This window comes from Bombina bombina, chromosome 3 (assembly GCF_027579735.1).
Source record: "Bombina bombina isolate aBomBom1 chromosome 3, aBomBom1.pri, whole genome shotgun sequence".
Lineage (NCBI taxonomy): Eukaryota > Metazoa > Chordata > Amphibia > Anura > Bombinatoridae > Bombina > Bombina bombina.
The window spans coordinates 1,219,421,605-1,219,436,575 of NC_069501.1; the positions used below are offsets into that span (position 1 = coordinate 1,219,421,605).

Sequence of the window (14,971 nt, forward strand, 5' to 3'; positions counted from 1 at the left end):
GCTCAGTCTTCACATTTAGCAGAATTTCATACGAATCGACTTGTGTCGTTTCTTCAAGAACATGGTTGGAGGATCAATTTACCAAAGAGTTCATTGATTCCTCAGACAAGGGTAACCTTTTTAGGTTTCCAAATAGATTCAGTGTCCATGACTTTGTCTCTGACGGACAAGAGACGTCTGAAATTGGTTTCAGCTTGTCAAAACCTTCAGTCTCAATCATTCCCTTCGGTAGCCTTATGCATGGAAATTCTAGGTCTTATGACTGCTGCATCGGACGCGATCCCCTTTGCTCGTTTTCACATGCGACCTCTTCAGCTTTGTATGCTGAACCAGTGGTGCAGGGATTATACAAAGATATCACAGTTAATATCTTTAAATCCGATTGTACGACACTCTCTGACGTGGTGGACAGATCACCATCGTTTAGTTCAAGGGGCTTCTTTTGTTCTTCCAACCTGGACTGTGATCTCAACAGATGCGAGTCTGACAGGTTGGGGAGCTGTATGGGGGTCTCTGACAGCACAGGGGGTTTGGGAATCTCAGGAGGCGAGATTACCAATCAACATTTTGGAACTCCGTGCGATTTTCAGAGCTCTTCAGTCGTGGCCTCTTCTGAAGAGAGAATCGTTCATTTGTTTTCAGACGGACAATGTCACAACCGTGGCATATGTCAATCATCAAGGGGGGACTCACAGTCCTTTGGCTATGAAAGAAGTATCTCGGATACTTGTATGGGCGGAATCCAGCTCCTGTCTAATCTCTGCGTTTCACATCCCAGGTATAGACAATTGGGAAGCGGATTATCTCAGTCGCCAAACGTTACATCCGGGCGAATGGTCTCTTCACCCAGAGGTTTTTCTTCAGATTGTTCAAATCTGGGGTCTTCCAGAAATAGATCTGATGGCCTCTCATCTAAACAAGAAACTTCCCAGGTATCTGTCCAGATCCAGGGATCCTCAGGCGGAGGCAGTGGAAGTATCATCCTGCCTATATCTTTCCGCCTCTAGTTCTTCTTCCAAGAGTGATCTCCAAGATTCTAAAAGAGCGTTCGTTTGTTCTGATGGTGGCTCCAGCATGGCCTCACAGGTTTTGGTATGCGGATCTTATTCGGATGGCTACTTGCCAACCTTGGACTCTTCCGTTAAGACCAGACCTTCTTTCTCAAGGTCCTTTTTTCCATCAGGATCTCAAATCATTAAATTTGAAGGTATGGAGATTGAACGCTTGATTCTCAGTCATAGAGGTTTCTCTGACTCCGTAATTAATACTATGTTACAGGCTCGTAAGTCTGTGTCTAGGAAGATATATTATCGAGTCTGGAAGACTTACATTTCTTGGTGTTCCTCTCATCAATTTTCCTGGCATTCTTTTAGAATTCCTAGAATTTTACAGTTTCTTCAGGATGGTCTGGATAAAGGTTTGTCTGCAAGTTCATTGAAAGGACAAATTTCTGCTCTTTCTGTGCTGTTTCACAGAAAGATTGCTAATCTTCCTGATATTCATTGTTTTGTACAGGCTTTGGTTCGTATAAAACCTGTCATTAAGTCAATCTCTCCTCCTTGGAGTTTGAATTTGGTTCTGGGGGCTTTACAAGCTCCTCCGTTTGAACCTATGCATTCTCTGGATATTAAATTACTTTCTTGGAAAGTATTGTTCCTTTTGGCCATCTCTTCTGCTAGAAGAGTTTCTGAGTTATCTGCTCTTTTTTGTGAATCTCCTTTTCTGATTTTCCATCAGGGTAAGGCGGTGTTGCGGACTTCATTTAAATTTTTACCTAAAGTTGTGAATTCTAACAACATTAGTAGAGAAATTGTGGTTCCTTCATTGTGTCCTAATCCTAAGAATTCTAAGGAAAGATCGTTACATTCTTTGGATGTAGTTAGAGCTTTGAAATATTATGTTGAAGCTACTAAAGATTTCCGAAAGACTTCTAGTCTATTTGTTATCTTTTCCGGTTCCAGGAAAGGTCTGAAGGCCTCTGCCATTTCTTTGGCGTCTTGTTTAAAGTTAACTGGGGGTGGCGAGGGAAATGAAGTGGGTTGAAATTCTTATATTCAAGGACTGAATCACTTTGTATAATACTTATAGTCCCAGAATCCCAGAACCTAATGCAATAATATACATAGAAATGTACAAATATGTGTGCAAGAGAGATTTGCAACACACAAAGAGAAAGATTGCAGGTTGCTGGATTGTGTAATAACTGTACCCACTGTAAATAAAGGTCAGACACATAAAGAATAAGTAAGTATCAAAATCATCCGATCATTCACATTTATGCTAAATAACTTTATTAGTGAAAAAATATATTGAAAGTCCGGCTGGACTCATACACATGCACACACACACATACTATTAAAACTAGCTGGAACTCAGATAATATTATTGGTATATCAGATAGCACTCCCGTATTCAAATTATAGTAACTAGCAGGGAATCTAAACTATTTATAGTGTTACAATATTGAACCCTGTTAGTATATAATAGATTATGGACAGCAAGAACAAATAATTGCTGTATTAGTTAGTCCTCCTTTAAGGCAAGTCTACACTATTAGGATAGGCAAAAACACTGTATAGTCTGAGGTGCTGGGTATTAGTGCATGAATTAGCCAACCCAAGCACAGCCTTAAATATCTGCGTGTTTGAGTCCTAAACTGAGTGAGAGTTGCACTGAGATTATTGTTAACGATACTATTGCTAGTAATAGTTCAAGTGGTCAATATATAGGCCCCATAGATATAAAATATAAGCCTTGATTAAAGAGACAAAATATGTTGAGTGCCTCTTATTGAGCCACAATATAGCTGTTTGCCGTGGTATTTGTGACCTGGTATTCAGGGTGGATATATTTGAATAAATTAGCATAGACCGATATTGTTTGCTACAAACTAACAGACCTTGTCGCAATTTTACCACATCCAATAGTAGTGCTTGATAAGCTAGTTTGAATGTGGTGCAGTTAGCCTGCTTTTTAATTAATATAAGTCGCTATTGTTTGCTGCAAACTAACAAGCGTGTCAGCAATTATAACACATCACACAATAGTGCTTAATCAGCCAGTTTGAATGCTGTGCAGTTAGTCTGCTTAATACCGTAAATTTATGAGTTTTGGAAATCTGACCCCTATTATCGGTCGGAAAATTCCCACTGAAATACTTAGAGATATCCCATTACAAACAGCCACCAAGTTAAATCGTCTACATTAGACGTAAATGAGGACTAAGCTATAAAAAGGTCTCTTCTATAGCGGAGACCTGATTACTTTTAACTGTCTATGAATATTGGGATAGTATCAAGAGTGCTAGCACTGAGTCAGCAAATTAAAAATTGGGGGTTCAATAACCCCGTGTTCGTGCCCCTTATTGAACCCCCAATTTTTAATTTGCTGACTCAGTGCTAGCACTCTTGATACTATCCCAATATTCATAGACAGTTAAAAGTAATCAGGTCTCTGCTATAGAAGAGACCTTTTTATAGCTTAGTCCTCATTTACGTCTAATGTAGACGATTTAACTTGGTGGCTGTTTGTAATGGGATATCTCTAAGTATTTCAGTGGGAATTTTCCGACCGATAATAGGGGTCAGATTTCCAAAACTCATAAATTTACGGTATTAAGCAGACTAACTGCACAGCATTCAAACTGGCTGATTAAGCACTATTGTGTGATGTGTTATAATTGCTGACACGCTTGTTAGTTTGCAGCAAACAATAGCGACTTATATTAATTAAAAAGCAGGCTAACTGCACCACATTCAAACTAGCTTATCAAGCACTACTATTGGATGTGGTAAAATTGCGACAAGGTCTGTTAGTTTGTAGCAAACAATATCGGTCTATGCTAATTTATTCAAATATATCCACCCTGAATACCAGGTCACAAATACCACGGCAAACAGCTATATTGTGGCTCAATAAGAGGCACTCAACATATTTTGTCTCTTTAATCAAGGCTTATATTTTATATCTATGGGGCCTATATATTGACCACTTGAACTATTACTAGCAATAGTATCGTTAACAATAATCTCAGTGCAACTCTCACTCAGTTTAGGACTCAAACACGCAGATATTTAAGGCTGTGCTTGGGTTGGCTAATTCATGCACTAATACCCAGCACCTCAGACTATACAGTGTTTTTGCCTATCCTAATAGTGTAGACTTGCCTTAAAGGAGGACTAACTAATACAGCAATTATTTGTTCTTGCTGTCCATAATCTATTATATACTAACAGGGTTCAATATTGTAACACTATAAATAGTTTAGATTCCCTGCTAGTTACTATAATTTGAATACGGGAGTGCTATCTGATATACCAATAATATTATCTGAGTTCCAGCTAGTTTTAATAGTATGTGTGTGTGTGCATGTGTATGAGTCCAGCCGGACTTTCAATATATTTTTTCACTAATAAAGTTATTTAGCATAAATGTGAATGATCGGATGATTTTGATACTTACTTATTCTTTATGTGTCTGACCTTTATTTACAGTGGGTACAGTTATTACACAATCCAGCAACCTGCAATCTTTCTCTTTGTGTGTTGCAAATCTCTCTTGCACACATATTTGTACATGTCTTGTTTAAAGTCTTTGATTCATCATGCTTATGTCGAGTCGGGTAAATCTCCGCCTCAAAGGATTACAGCTCATTCTACTAGGTCAGTTTCTACTTCCTGGGCGTTTAGGAATGAAGCTACGGTTGATGAGATTTGCAAAGCAGCAACTTGGTCTTCTTTGCATACTTTTACTAAATTCTACCATTTTGATGTGTTTTCTTCTTCTGAAGCAGTTTTTGGTAGAAAAGTACTTCAGGCAGCTGTTTCAGTTTGATTCTTCTGCTTATAATTTCAGTTTTTTTCATTATAAGATTAAAACTTTATTTTGGAGTGTGGATTATTTTTCAGCGGAATTGGCTGTCTTTGTTTATTTATCCCTCCCTCTCTAGTGACTCTTGCGTGGAAGTTCCACATCTTGGGTATTTATTATCCCATACGTCACTAGCTCATGAACTCTTGCTAATTACATGAAAGAAAACATAATTTATGTAAGAACTTACCTGATAAATTCATTTCTTTCATATTAGCAAGAGTCCATGAGGCCCACCCTTTTTTGTGGTGGTTATGATTTTTTGTATAAAGCACAATTGTTCCAATTCCTTATTTTTTTATGCTTTCGCACTTTTTTCTTATCACCCCACTTCTTGGCTATTCGTTAAACTGATTTGTGGGTGTGGTGAGGGGTGTATTTATAGGCATTTTGAGGTTTGGGAAACTTTGCCCCTCCTGGTAGGAATGTATATCCCATACGTCACTAGCTCATGGACTCTTGCTAATATGAAAGAAATCAATTTATCAGGTAAGTTCTTACATAAATTATGTTTTCCTCCGTTCGCTCTCCTTCCTCGGGTCATTGCTCAAATCAAACAGGAGAGGGCGTTGGTGATCCTCATCGCACCGGCGTGGCCTTGCAGGATCTGGTATGCAGACCTAGTGGAGATGTCCTCTTTTCCACCTTGGAGACTTCCATTGAGGAAGGACCTTCTACTTCAAGGGCCCTTCCTTCACCCAAATCTAGTTTCTCTGAAGCGGACTGCTTGGAGATTGAGCGCTTAATTTTATCTAAGCTGGGTTTTTCCGAGTCGGTCAATGAGACCTTGATTCAGGCTCGTAAGCCTGTGACTAGAAAGATTTACCATAAGATATGGCGTGATTATCTGCATTGGTGTGAATCCAGAGGCTACTCTTGGAGTAGAGTTCTGATTCCTAGAATTTTGTCCTTTCTCCAGGAGGGTCTGGAGAAGGGTTTTTCTGCGAGTACTTTGAAAGGTCAAATATCTGCCTTGTCTATTTTGTTGCATAAACGTCTGGCGGATGTACCAGACATGCAATCTTTTTGCCAGGCCTTGGTCAGAGTCAGGCCTGTGTTCAAACCTGTTACTCCTCCCTGGAGTCTTAACCTTGTTCTTAAAGTTCTTCAACAGGCTCCGTTTGAGCCTATGCATTCCTTTGATATTAGGTTATTATCTTGGAAAGTTTTTTGTTTCTTGTTGCAATTTCTTCTGCCCGCAGAATCTCAGAACTCTCTGCATTGCAGTCTGATTCCCCTTATATTAATTTTCATTCTGATAAGGTAGTTCTGCGTACTAAGTTGGGGTTCCTTCCTAAGGTGGTTTCGGATAGGAACATTAATCAAGAAATTGTGGTTCCTTCTTTGTGCCCTTACCCTTCTTCTCATAAGGAGCGTCTGCTGCACAACCTAGATGTGGTGCGTGCATTGAAATACTATTTACAGGCAACTAAGGAATTTCGCCAGTCTTCGGCTCTGTTTGTTGTTTTCTCTGGGAAACGTAAGGGTCAGAAAGCTACGGCTACTTCTTTCTTTGTGGCTGAAGAATAAAATTCGTTTGGCCTATGAAACTGCTGGACAGCAGCCTCCTGAGAGTCACGGCTCTTTCTACGAGGGCTGTTTCCTCTTCCTGGGCATTCAAAAATGAAGCTTCTGTGGAACAGATTTGCAAGGCTGCAATTTGGTCCTCTCTACATACTTTTTCCAAATTCTATAAATTTGATACTTTTTGCCTCAGCTGAGGCTTCTTTTGGGAGAAAGTTTCTTCAAGCAGTGGTGTCTTCCGTTTAGGTTCCCTGTCTTGTCCCTCCCTTATCATCTGTGTCCTCTAGCTTGGGTATTGATTCCCAATAGTAATTAGATGATCCGTGGACTCAGCGTGTCCTTAGAAAGTCCACGGCCCGCCCTGTTTCTTTAGACAATATTTTCGTGTTATAAACCTCAGGCACCTCTGCACCTTGTTACTTCCTTTCTCTCCTTTTACTTCGGTCGAATGACTGGGGTTGGAGGGAAGGGAGGTGATATTTAACAGCTTTTCTGTGGTATTCTTTGCCGCCTCCTGCTGGGCAGGAGTGATATTCCCAATAGTAATTAGATCCGTGGACTCACCGTGTAAAAGAAATTTATCAGGTAAGCATAAATTTTTTTGTTTTTCAAAAAAAAAATATCTCATTGCAGAAAGTGGGAAAAAAGTTCTGCTTTTGGGACGTTGTCTCTGAAACCAGCTACTTAATTTCTCGACAGACATAGCCATCAGTGTAGTCCTTAATATTAATGTTGCAAACTTCTGATATCTTTTTTAACTCCAGTTTTATTAAATTAACTCTGCAAAGCAACTTAAACACATTAAACACTAAATACATTTTATATGCATAGTATTAAGGGTTATTCTCCACTTCTTTTTATTCGTGGGCGCCACCATTTTAAAATCTAACTTTCACTACATTCTAGTGCTGACCTGTAGGCACATGTGCAGTCTCATTCCTTTAGATACCTGCAGTGCAACCTAGGTTCCATAATGGCAACACCCATATTTAGAGGGAGGGGCATATATTTAGTTTTTAGGGTCCCTTCAAAGTGATGGTAAACTCTTCCCTTTTTAAAATCAGATCCGGAGTGTTAGTGATGTTAGATGGAGTTTAATTCATCAGTTGCAATGTAGATGCGCTATAACTTACTTTTTTATATAGATATAAAATTAAAATACCCTGCGTCCCGCCACCCACTTCAAAAGTCAGTTTTTCTGTGAGCTACCAGTGCTCTCCCCATATGGCACTTTTGTTGTAGCTAGAATGTTGATTGGACAACAATTTAAACCTTTAGCTCACAGAAGAAATTACTTTTGAAGTGGCCAGCAGAGCGCAGTGTATTTGAATTTTCTATCTGTTGTTAAGAAAGTTTTATAGCGCATCTTCATTACATCTTATAAATTAAACTACATCTAAAATATCACTAACATTTCGGATCTGATTTTATAAAGGGCAGAGTTTACCATCAATGTTTCCAGATTTTTTTTGTCTAGTTTGAAGTTTCAGCAGCATATTTTTAGGATTAGGATACCATTTCAAAACTGAAAACATTAGTTTCCCTGTAACAAACCTAGTCCCCTTTACTAGAAAAAGCAGAGTTTTATGATTTATCACTATGAAGTCTATAATTCTTGGAGAAGTTAACTGACCACATTGTTCCATTAAGTCTCCTAGTTTTAATAGTGTACATTTTCTGATTTCTTTTGATGAAATTGGATTAAATAAATATTTTCAGTAACATTTTTGTACCTCCTGTTGTAATCTGCCAATCTTACACGATGCAGAGGTTTTAAAGGCTGAATGGACTAATTTGTTGTCAGATTGCCTTAGGTACAGGGTATTTTGTATATAGCAGGATGAAGTAGCTACAATAATTTTTCTTGTCTCTATTGGTTTTCAGTTACTTGGTTGGGGAAGAGCTTTGGGTGGTGATGGAGTATTTGGCCGGTGGATCCCTTACTGATGTTGTGACAGAGACCTGTATGGATGAAGCACAAATAGCCGCTGTGTGCAGAGAGGTAAAGTTAAAAAAAAATCCACAACATTTGGAGGAGTTGATCAGGCATCTTCATAAAAGTTGTACCGAGTCACACAGTGTTATAACCTGGGTTTCTTGGTTCCATTGTGTGGCTCATGCAAAGCACAATAGATACTAGACTCTACAATGTTCTTGCCGCTGTACCTTAGCAAGAACCTACCCACTCAACACCAAATGGCAACTGCTGGGTGTGGCTTAGTGTTTCTGTCTAAACATACACTGATACACAGTCGGTGATGGCTGAATATGAGACCCAACCCCAATATCCAAATTTAATACAATCTACAAACTGTAGAATAAATGTGCTGAAAAAACACATCTTTGTTATATCAAGTTGACGACAAACTGTTTTATAGCAACTTCATTGATATGACTTGATGCCATCATGTAAACCCCCTTTGTTATACGTAGCAAGTACAATTAAAGGGGCATTCCAGCTAAAATTGAAATCCACGTGGATGCTTTTTCATTTGAATAGAAGCATTTTGTAATATAGATGCTTCTAATAAAAGCTATAGCTGTTTCAAAAGTGTATTTAAGTATGCACCATGCACCATCATTTAAACTACAGCACTTGCTCAGATATCCTAAAGTGCTTGTACCATCTGGTAATGACTCAATTTGTTAATTGCTGACATGATACCTGCTGGTGCCCTGAGCAGCTGCAGTATATAAAATGCTGGTGCACTGAGAATATGTAGCTATGGTTCAGAGACAAATGCTAACACTAAACCAGTGATAACTTTTACTAGAAGCATTTTTGCCAATACATTTATATTGCAAATATGTTTCTATTTAAATATGTAAATCAGCGGTGTATTTACATTTTGACCAGAATGTCCCTTTAATGCTCATTAAACAGAAGACAGCAATGATTTTAACAAAATCTACTCAACCTACTCTGTAAAAACAACACCTTTTGAATGATAATCAGCGCTAATTAACTCACGCTACAAAATGTTGAAAAGTAAAACCCAGATTGGCTGTAAATAAGTCACAAATCAATGTATAAAGAATCTTATATAGTCGCCATAGACTGCTGTTATCAACGTTCTGGATGAAGTATTAAGATTTAAAAGGGCCAGTAAACCTACGAAATAGTGTTACATAATTCTGCACATAGTGCAGAATTATATAACATTAGCTTAGCGCAAACTTTATAACTAAAAGGATTTAAGTGAGATTTTCTTCTTAAATGGAAAGAGTCCACAGCTGCATTCATTACTTCTGGAATTAAGAACCTGGCCACCAGGAGGAGGCAATAACACCCCAGCCAAAGGCTTAAATACTCTTCCCACTCCCCTCATCCCCCAGTCATTCTTTGCCTTTCGTCCCAATAGGTTGGCAGAGACGTGTCAGAATTTTTAATTTTAGTTTTTTGTCTCTTATGGAGGGTAGTACTCTTCAGCATTGGACAGGAGTATTAAGTAGTCCTGTCAGTCTCTCAGTGAGGGTTTGGATGAAAGTTAGAGTCCGGAAATGCAGGGAGAGTCTTTCTGCGAAACCATCCCGACTCATATTAACAGCTCCTCAAGCAATCGTCGGCATTGTCTAACTTCGCTCCGCTGCCTGCTTTCTTCTCTCAAGTCCATGGCGGAGGTGATGCCACTATTCGTCACACTTGAAAGGCCGTGTTCCTGTTCCACGGCGTAGATTCCGGTAAGATCATTTCATTTTACTTTATCGTCAATGTACTGTAATGTGATTGTTTTCCCGAGAGGTTACCACACCTTTGCAGGTCTAACTATATGACATAAGGGTCTCAGTGAGTCTCTGTTATTATCTTGGAATCGAGGGTTAATACCTCCTTGTGATTCAACCTGCTTATGTGTGATGTTTATGGGCTCGTGGTTGGAACTTTGAGGCCTTTAGAAGTGACACAGCCTTTTGATTGGGCGCGCTTTTTTGGACTGTTCGGTTCACCTTGTGTTCGGGCGTGGTTCCGTTCTGTTCCCCATTTCTGCATTCCTGACCGTGTGGTGAAGGAGATATTCTAGTCCGCAGGGGTCTGGTCATAGGAGGTGGTGAGTGCCCCAGCCATTGTGGGTGTCAGGTGCCGTTTTTGTTTTCATACTTTAGTCCATATTGATATTTCCTCTATCCAGTTATGGAGGATTCTGATGCTGAGACTGTGCTCATTTTAGATTCAGTTACGGAGGATTCTGATACTGAGACTATTTTGATTTTAGACTCAGATTCTGTGTCCGGTGATGACTCCAGATTGGCCTCGTTGACACATGTTGACCATGCTCAGGGAATCAGGGGGCTGCTGAGCCATCCGCCTCTGGGGGGCCCCGTCCTCCAAGAGGCGAGTTCCCTTCCAATTCATACTTCTACACATGCTGGTAACCCAGTTTATGGTTCCTCAATGCGGGGAGGCGTGTTTCCCCCCCCCCCCCCCGGAGGTTGCAGCACGGAGATAATGTTAGCGATGGTCCGTCTGCAGAGTCCAGAGGTTTATTTGAGATTGTGCTCGTGCCCTATTGTCCCGGGTCTTTCACCTTGGGGTGGGCCTCTACAGTTCCTCGCGGGTGTAACTGTTCCAGAGTGTTGTGCCTTTCGTTACAGGATTGTGCGCCTTAGCGTGTTGCTTAGACATCTTTTTCAGTTATTGAATGACCCTATCGTTAACAGATATGGGGAATTTCAGTCTGATAATTCGAATGGTGCACCTCATTAGACATGTGGGGATGGGGTTATTTCCTGTTTGTCATTTGTTTGAGATCTTTCCCAGTTTTTTGAAAGATAGGGCTCCGATTGGCTGGTCCTGCGGGTAGGCCTGTGTCTTTTGGGCGTTAACCTTCGGGTTGACTTATATTTTATTTTGTATCTGATAGAATGTCTTTTATTTGTGTTTGTTTTCTTCGGGAACCATCTGGGATCGATACTCTTTGTTACTTCTTCGGAAGTTGTTTGGACATGTTAGTCCTATGTTTAATAATGTCTGTTTTCTTTTTTTCCCCTATGTGGGAGAATTTATGCAGCTTGCCGGTTAGGACCCTGATTACAGGCTGGTCCTGTCGGGTTTGTTTGGTTTTATGGCTGTTCACACATGTGGCACTGTTTCTGCTGGACTGGTTCAGTAGTAGCACTGAGTGCTTAAGTTATCATTGTTTTGAATGTTAAACTAAGCATTCGAGTGGACCTGTAGGTTTGCGAGGCGGGAAAGGATTGTTTCAGTCCTTATAGCCTTCAGTCATAGATGACTGGGCAAGGGAGTGTTCCGCTGCGTCATTCTATCTGACATCTGATTTCATCAGAATCTAGAGTTTCCTCCTCCATGTGGGGGAGGGCTGGCGCGCGTAGCGCCCCGTTACCACTGAAGGGTTTGGCCTGAAGGGTTTGGCCTGAAGGGTTTGGCCTGAAGGGGTTTGGCCTGAAGGGGTTTGGCCTGAAGGGGTTTGGCCTGAAGGGGTTTGGCCTGAAGGGGTTTGGCCTGAAGGGGTTTGGCCTGAAGGGGTTTGGCCTGAAGGGGTTTGGCCTGAAGTTTTAGGCTATTAGATGGTCCTATTGGGGTTTGATCCAAAAGCTTGTATGGATAGCTGTCCAGCATGCGGAAGGTTTTGTATTTTGAAACCTGTTGCTGCTTTTGGCACCTTAAAGGGGTGCGTGTCAGCTGTTTCTAGTGTATCTAGATACGGCTCTTACTCTGGGCCGCGTAAGGTCTGTCTGAGTTATGTGACCTTTGGGTCTTCTTCCATTGTCTTCGGGTGAGTTAGATCTCTTTTTTGGGATCTGTGTTCTGGACGTTGGTTGATACCTGTAGGGACTTGCTTAGCTCGGGGTTTCCCGGAGCTGGGAAAGTTTGGCACCTTTCTCTCCCCTGTGTCCTGTGTGGAGGTGATGGGGAGACTAGCCCTGCTAGAAGGGTTTTGGGAACTTTGAGGTATCCCATCTGTTGTCCTGTGGCCTTGTGAAGTCCCTTCATTTGACTTCTAGCCTTGCTTCTTGAAGAGTTGTACTTTATCTAGGGGTGGTTCCTTCCTTTGGTCGGTGCTTTCGAGTTCTCTTGGCTGTCCGGATTATCTGGATATGCTCCTTTCCCTTTGGCCAGTCGGGGTGTTTAGTTTCAGGGTATAGTTGCCTGAACTATTAGGTTTTTCCTTCCTGAGTCTTCCTCTTTCTAGGGCTTCGCTCCTGTCCCAGTTTTGGGTTGTTTTGGATCTCAGGGCTGGTCGAGATGTTCCACAGTGGTGGGAACTGTGGTTATTTCCTTGCTCCATCTACCTAACCGGGTCAGGGTTGGCCCAGTTTATCGGAGTATTTATTAGTCCTTGCCACAGAGTAACCCATGTAGCCTGGGGTTAGCTGGGTGGCTTGCGCCTCAAGATTGCTGGCGCTGGATTCCAGTTTCTGGTGCGCCTTGGGGTAGCATTCCCCTGTTAGTTTGCCAGTGTACCCGTCGATTCTCTGCTCTGCATGCGAATGGGTTGGCTGTGCCTCTGTTGGGCGAACTACTTGTGAGTGGGTCCTTTCTAGGACATTTGCGGGGGATTTTTTTCTTCCTGTTTAGCCGGTGACTTCGGGCCTTGAGGACGGTTATTGCCCTTCCGACCTCCTCCCTTTTTCTTTAGGGGATATTCTCTTTGGGAGACGGAGTCCTTACTAGGGGCTTCTCCTGGTTGGGAAGTGGAAGGTGGACTGGGTTCCACCTGGTATCTTGCTGGTTCCATGTCAGACTGTGGGACCTTGTTTTGATAGATCCTTAGGTCTATGGCCTTGTCTGTTTTAAGAGTTGGGTTGTACTTGTACTCTGGGGGGGATGGCTCGTTCCTGTACCAGTTTCGGGATTCTTTGACAGGAGTCGGTTTCCTCTTCCTTCGGGTTCTGAGGGTATTCTCTCCTTCTCGGTGGGCCTCGATGGAGGCTTTGTGTTCCCCCTTTTTAGGGACCTGTGAGTAGGTCCGGCAGCTTAGGTTGCCTGGAGCATGCTCTCTGTTGGGGGCAATTTTGTGCGGTCCGTTTCTTGATGACTGCTTTTTCTTCTTCCTTGCAAGCTGTTCTCGAACTTGGGGTTTCGCCTGGGTCTATTACACGCTCTTTCACGGTCGAATACTTGGGTATTCTATGGGCAGGCGCTGGGAGGACTTTTGGTTGCGTTCCATGCTTGCAGGTTGTTGGGGAGACCTCTTTTCGGTCTCCGTGCCCGGTATTATCCCGGGTTTCGACTGGTATAGGCGTGGCCTCTTTCCCTGTTTGGGTTCGTTTGGGTTCATTTGGGTCTCTGTGTGCTGGGTCCACTCTTGTAGGTGCTGTTTTTTGTATTAAGGGATTTTTCGGTTTCCTCGGTCCTCCTTTGCCTTGTTCCCCTTGGGGATTTCGGCTGGTTCACCCTTCATTTGTGAGGGGTGAGTGGTGGGCTACCGTCTGTTGGGCGACGGTGTCTCTTGGTGGACTGTTGGCCCAGTCAAGTCTGTTTTGCGGTCTCTAGTCTGGCTCTGGACTGGCTGTGTGTCGGTGTCACTGGGGCTTTTCCTTGAGATTTTTTCTCGGCTTCGGAATAAGCAGCTGTGGACTCTTTCCATTTAAGAAGTAAAACATACATTATGCTTACCTGATAATTTTTCTTCTGATGGAAAGAGTCCACAGCTCCCCACCCGTAATTTTATGTGGGGCGTCTTTATATTCTTCTGGCACCTTTTCACCCTGATATTTTTTCTACTGTTCCTTGTTCCTCTGCAGAATGTCTGGGGGATGAGGGGAGTGGTAGGAGTATTTAAGCCTTTGGCTGGGGTGTCTTTGCCTCTTCCTGGTGGCCAGGTTCTTAATTCCCAAAAGTAATGAATGCAGCTGTGGACTCTTTCCATCAGAATAAAAGGAAATTATCATGTAAGCATAATTTATGGGTTTTCTTTCAAAACTTGCCTTTTCATGATTCCCTCTCCTGGCTCTACTGAGCGGGTCTTAATTAGCATAAGCACATCTCGGGCACGCTGTCTAGTCACAGCCGGCCCGATTGCTCCTGCTACTAGACCAGAGCGGGAGCGATCTACATTCAGTTTAATGGCGTGATCGGGCCGGCTGTGACTAGACAGTGTACCCGCGATGCGCTTATGCTTGCTAATTAAGACCCGCTCAGGAAAATGCAAGCTTTGAAATCAATCTCTTAAATCCTTTCAGTTATAAAGGTTGCGCTAAGCTAATGTTATATAATTTTGCACTATGTGCAGAATTATATAACATTATTTTGTAGGTTTACTGGCCCTTTAAAGTCTGTCGGTTAGTGCAGCTCCTTATTCACCAAAGTTGTTCTCAAACCTAATGGAGTTAAAGAAAATCAGTTTCCTGCCGGCCCTCTGTTCAGATCCTGCAGACCACCGTACTATCCATAGAGGGCCGGCAGGAATCTGTGGCACAGATAGAATGGAAACCTGAGACGCTTGGAGCAGCATCATCGCACCGTATTGTGGCTTCTAGGAGAACGGTGTGAGACCTGTGTGTTGACTTTTTGATCTGTGAGATGCTTTTAATGACCAATATCCAGTAAGGGCAACATGTTTAGTGCTTGTTGGTTTTTATGACTAAACGCACTTGAGTCAGAGCTGTGCTCTATTCT

At 42.0% G+C, this 14,971-nt stretch overlaps 1 protein-coding gene across 1 annotated transcript in view; it reads left to right on the forward strand.

The window, feature by feature from the left end:
• Nucleotides 1–14,971, forward strand: part of PAK1 (p21 (RAC1) activated kinase 1) — a 240,750-nt gene that overhangs the window by 169,605 nt on the left and 56,174 nt on the right. The window contains 1 exon segment of the mRNA XM_053708687.1: nt 8,278–8,395. Within this exon segment, the coding sequence (XP_053564662.1) occupies nt 8,278–8,395 (118 nt within the window).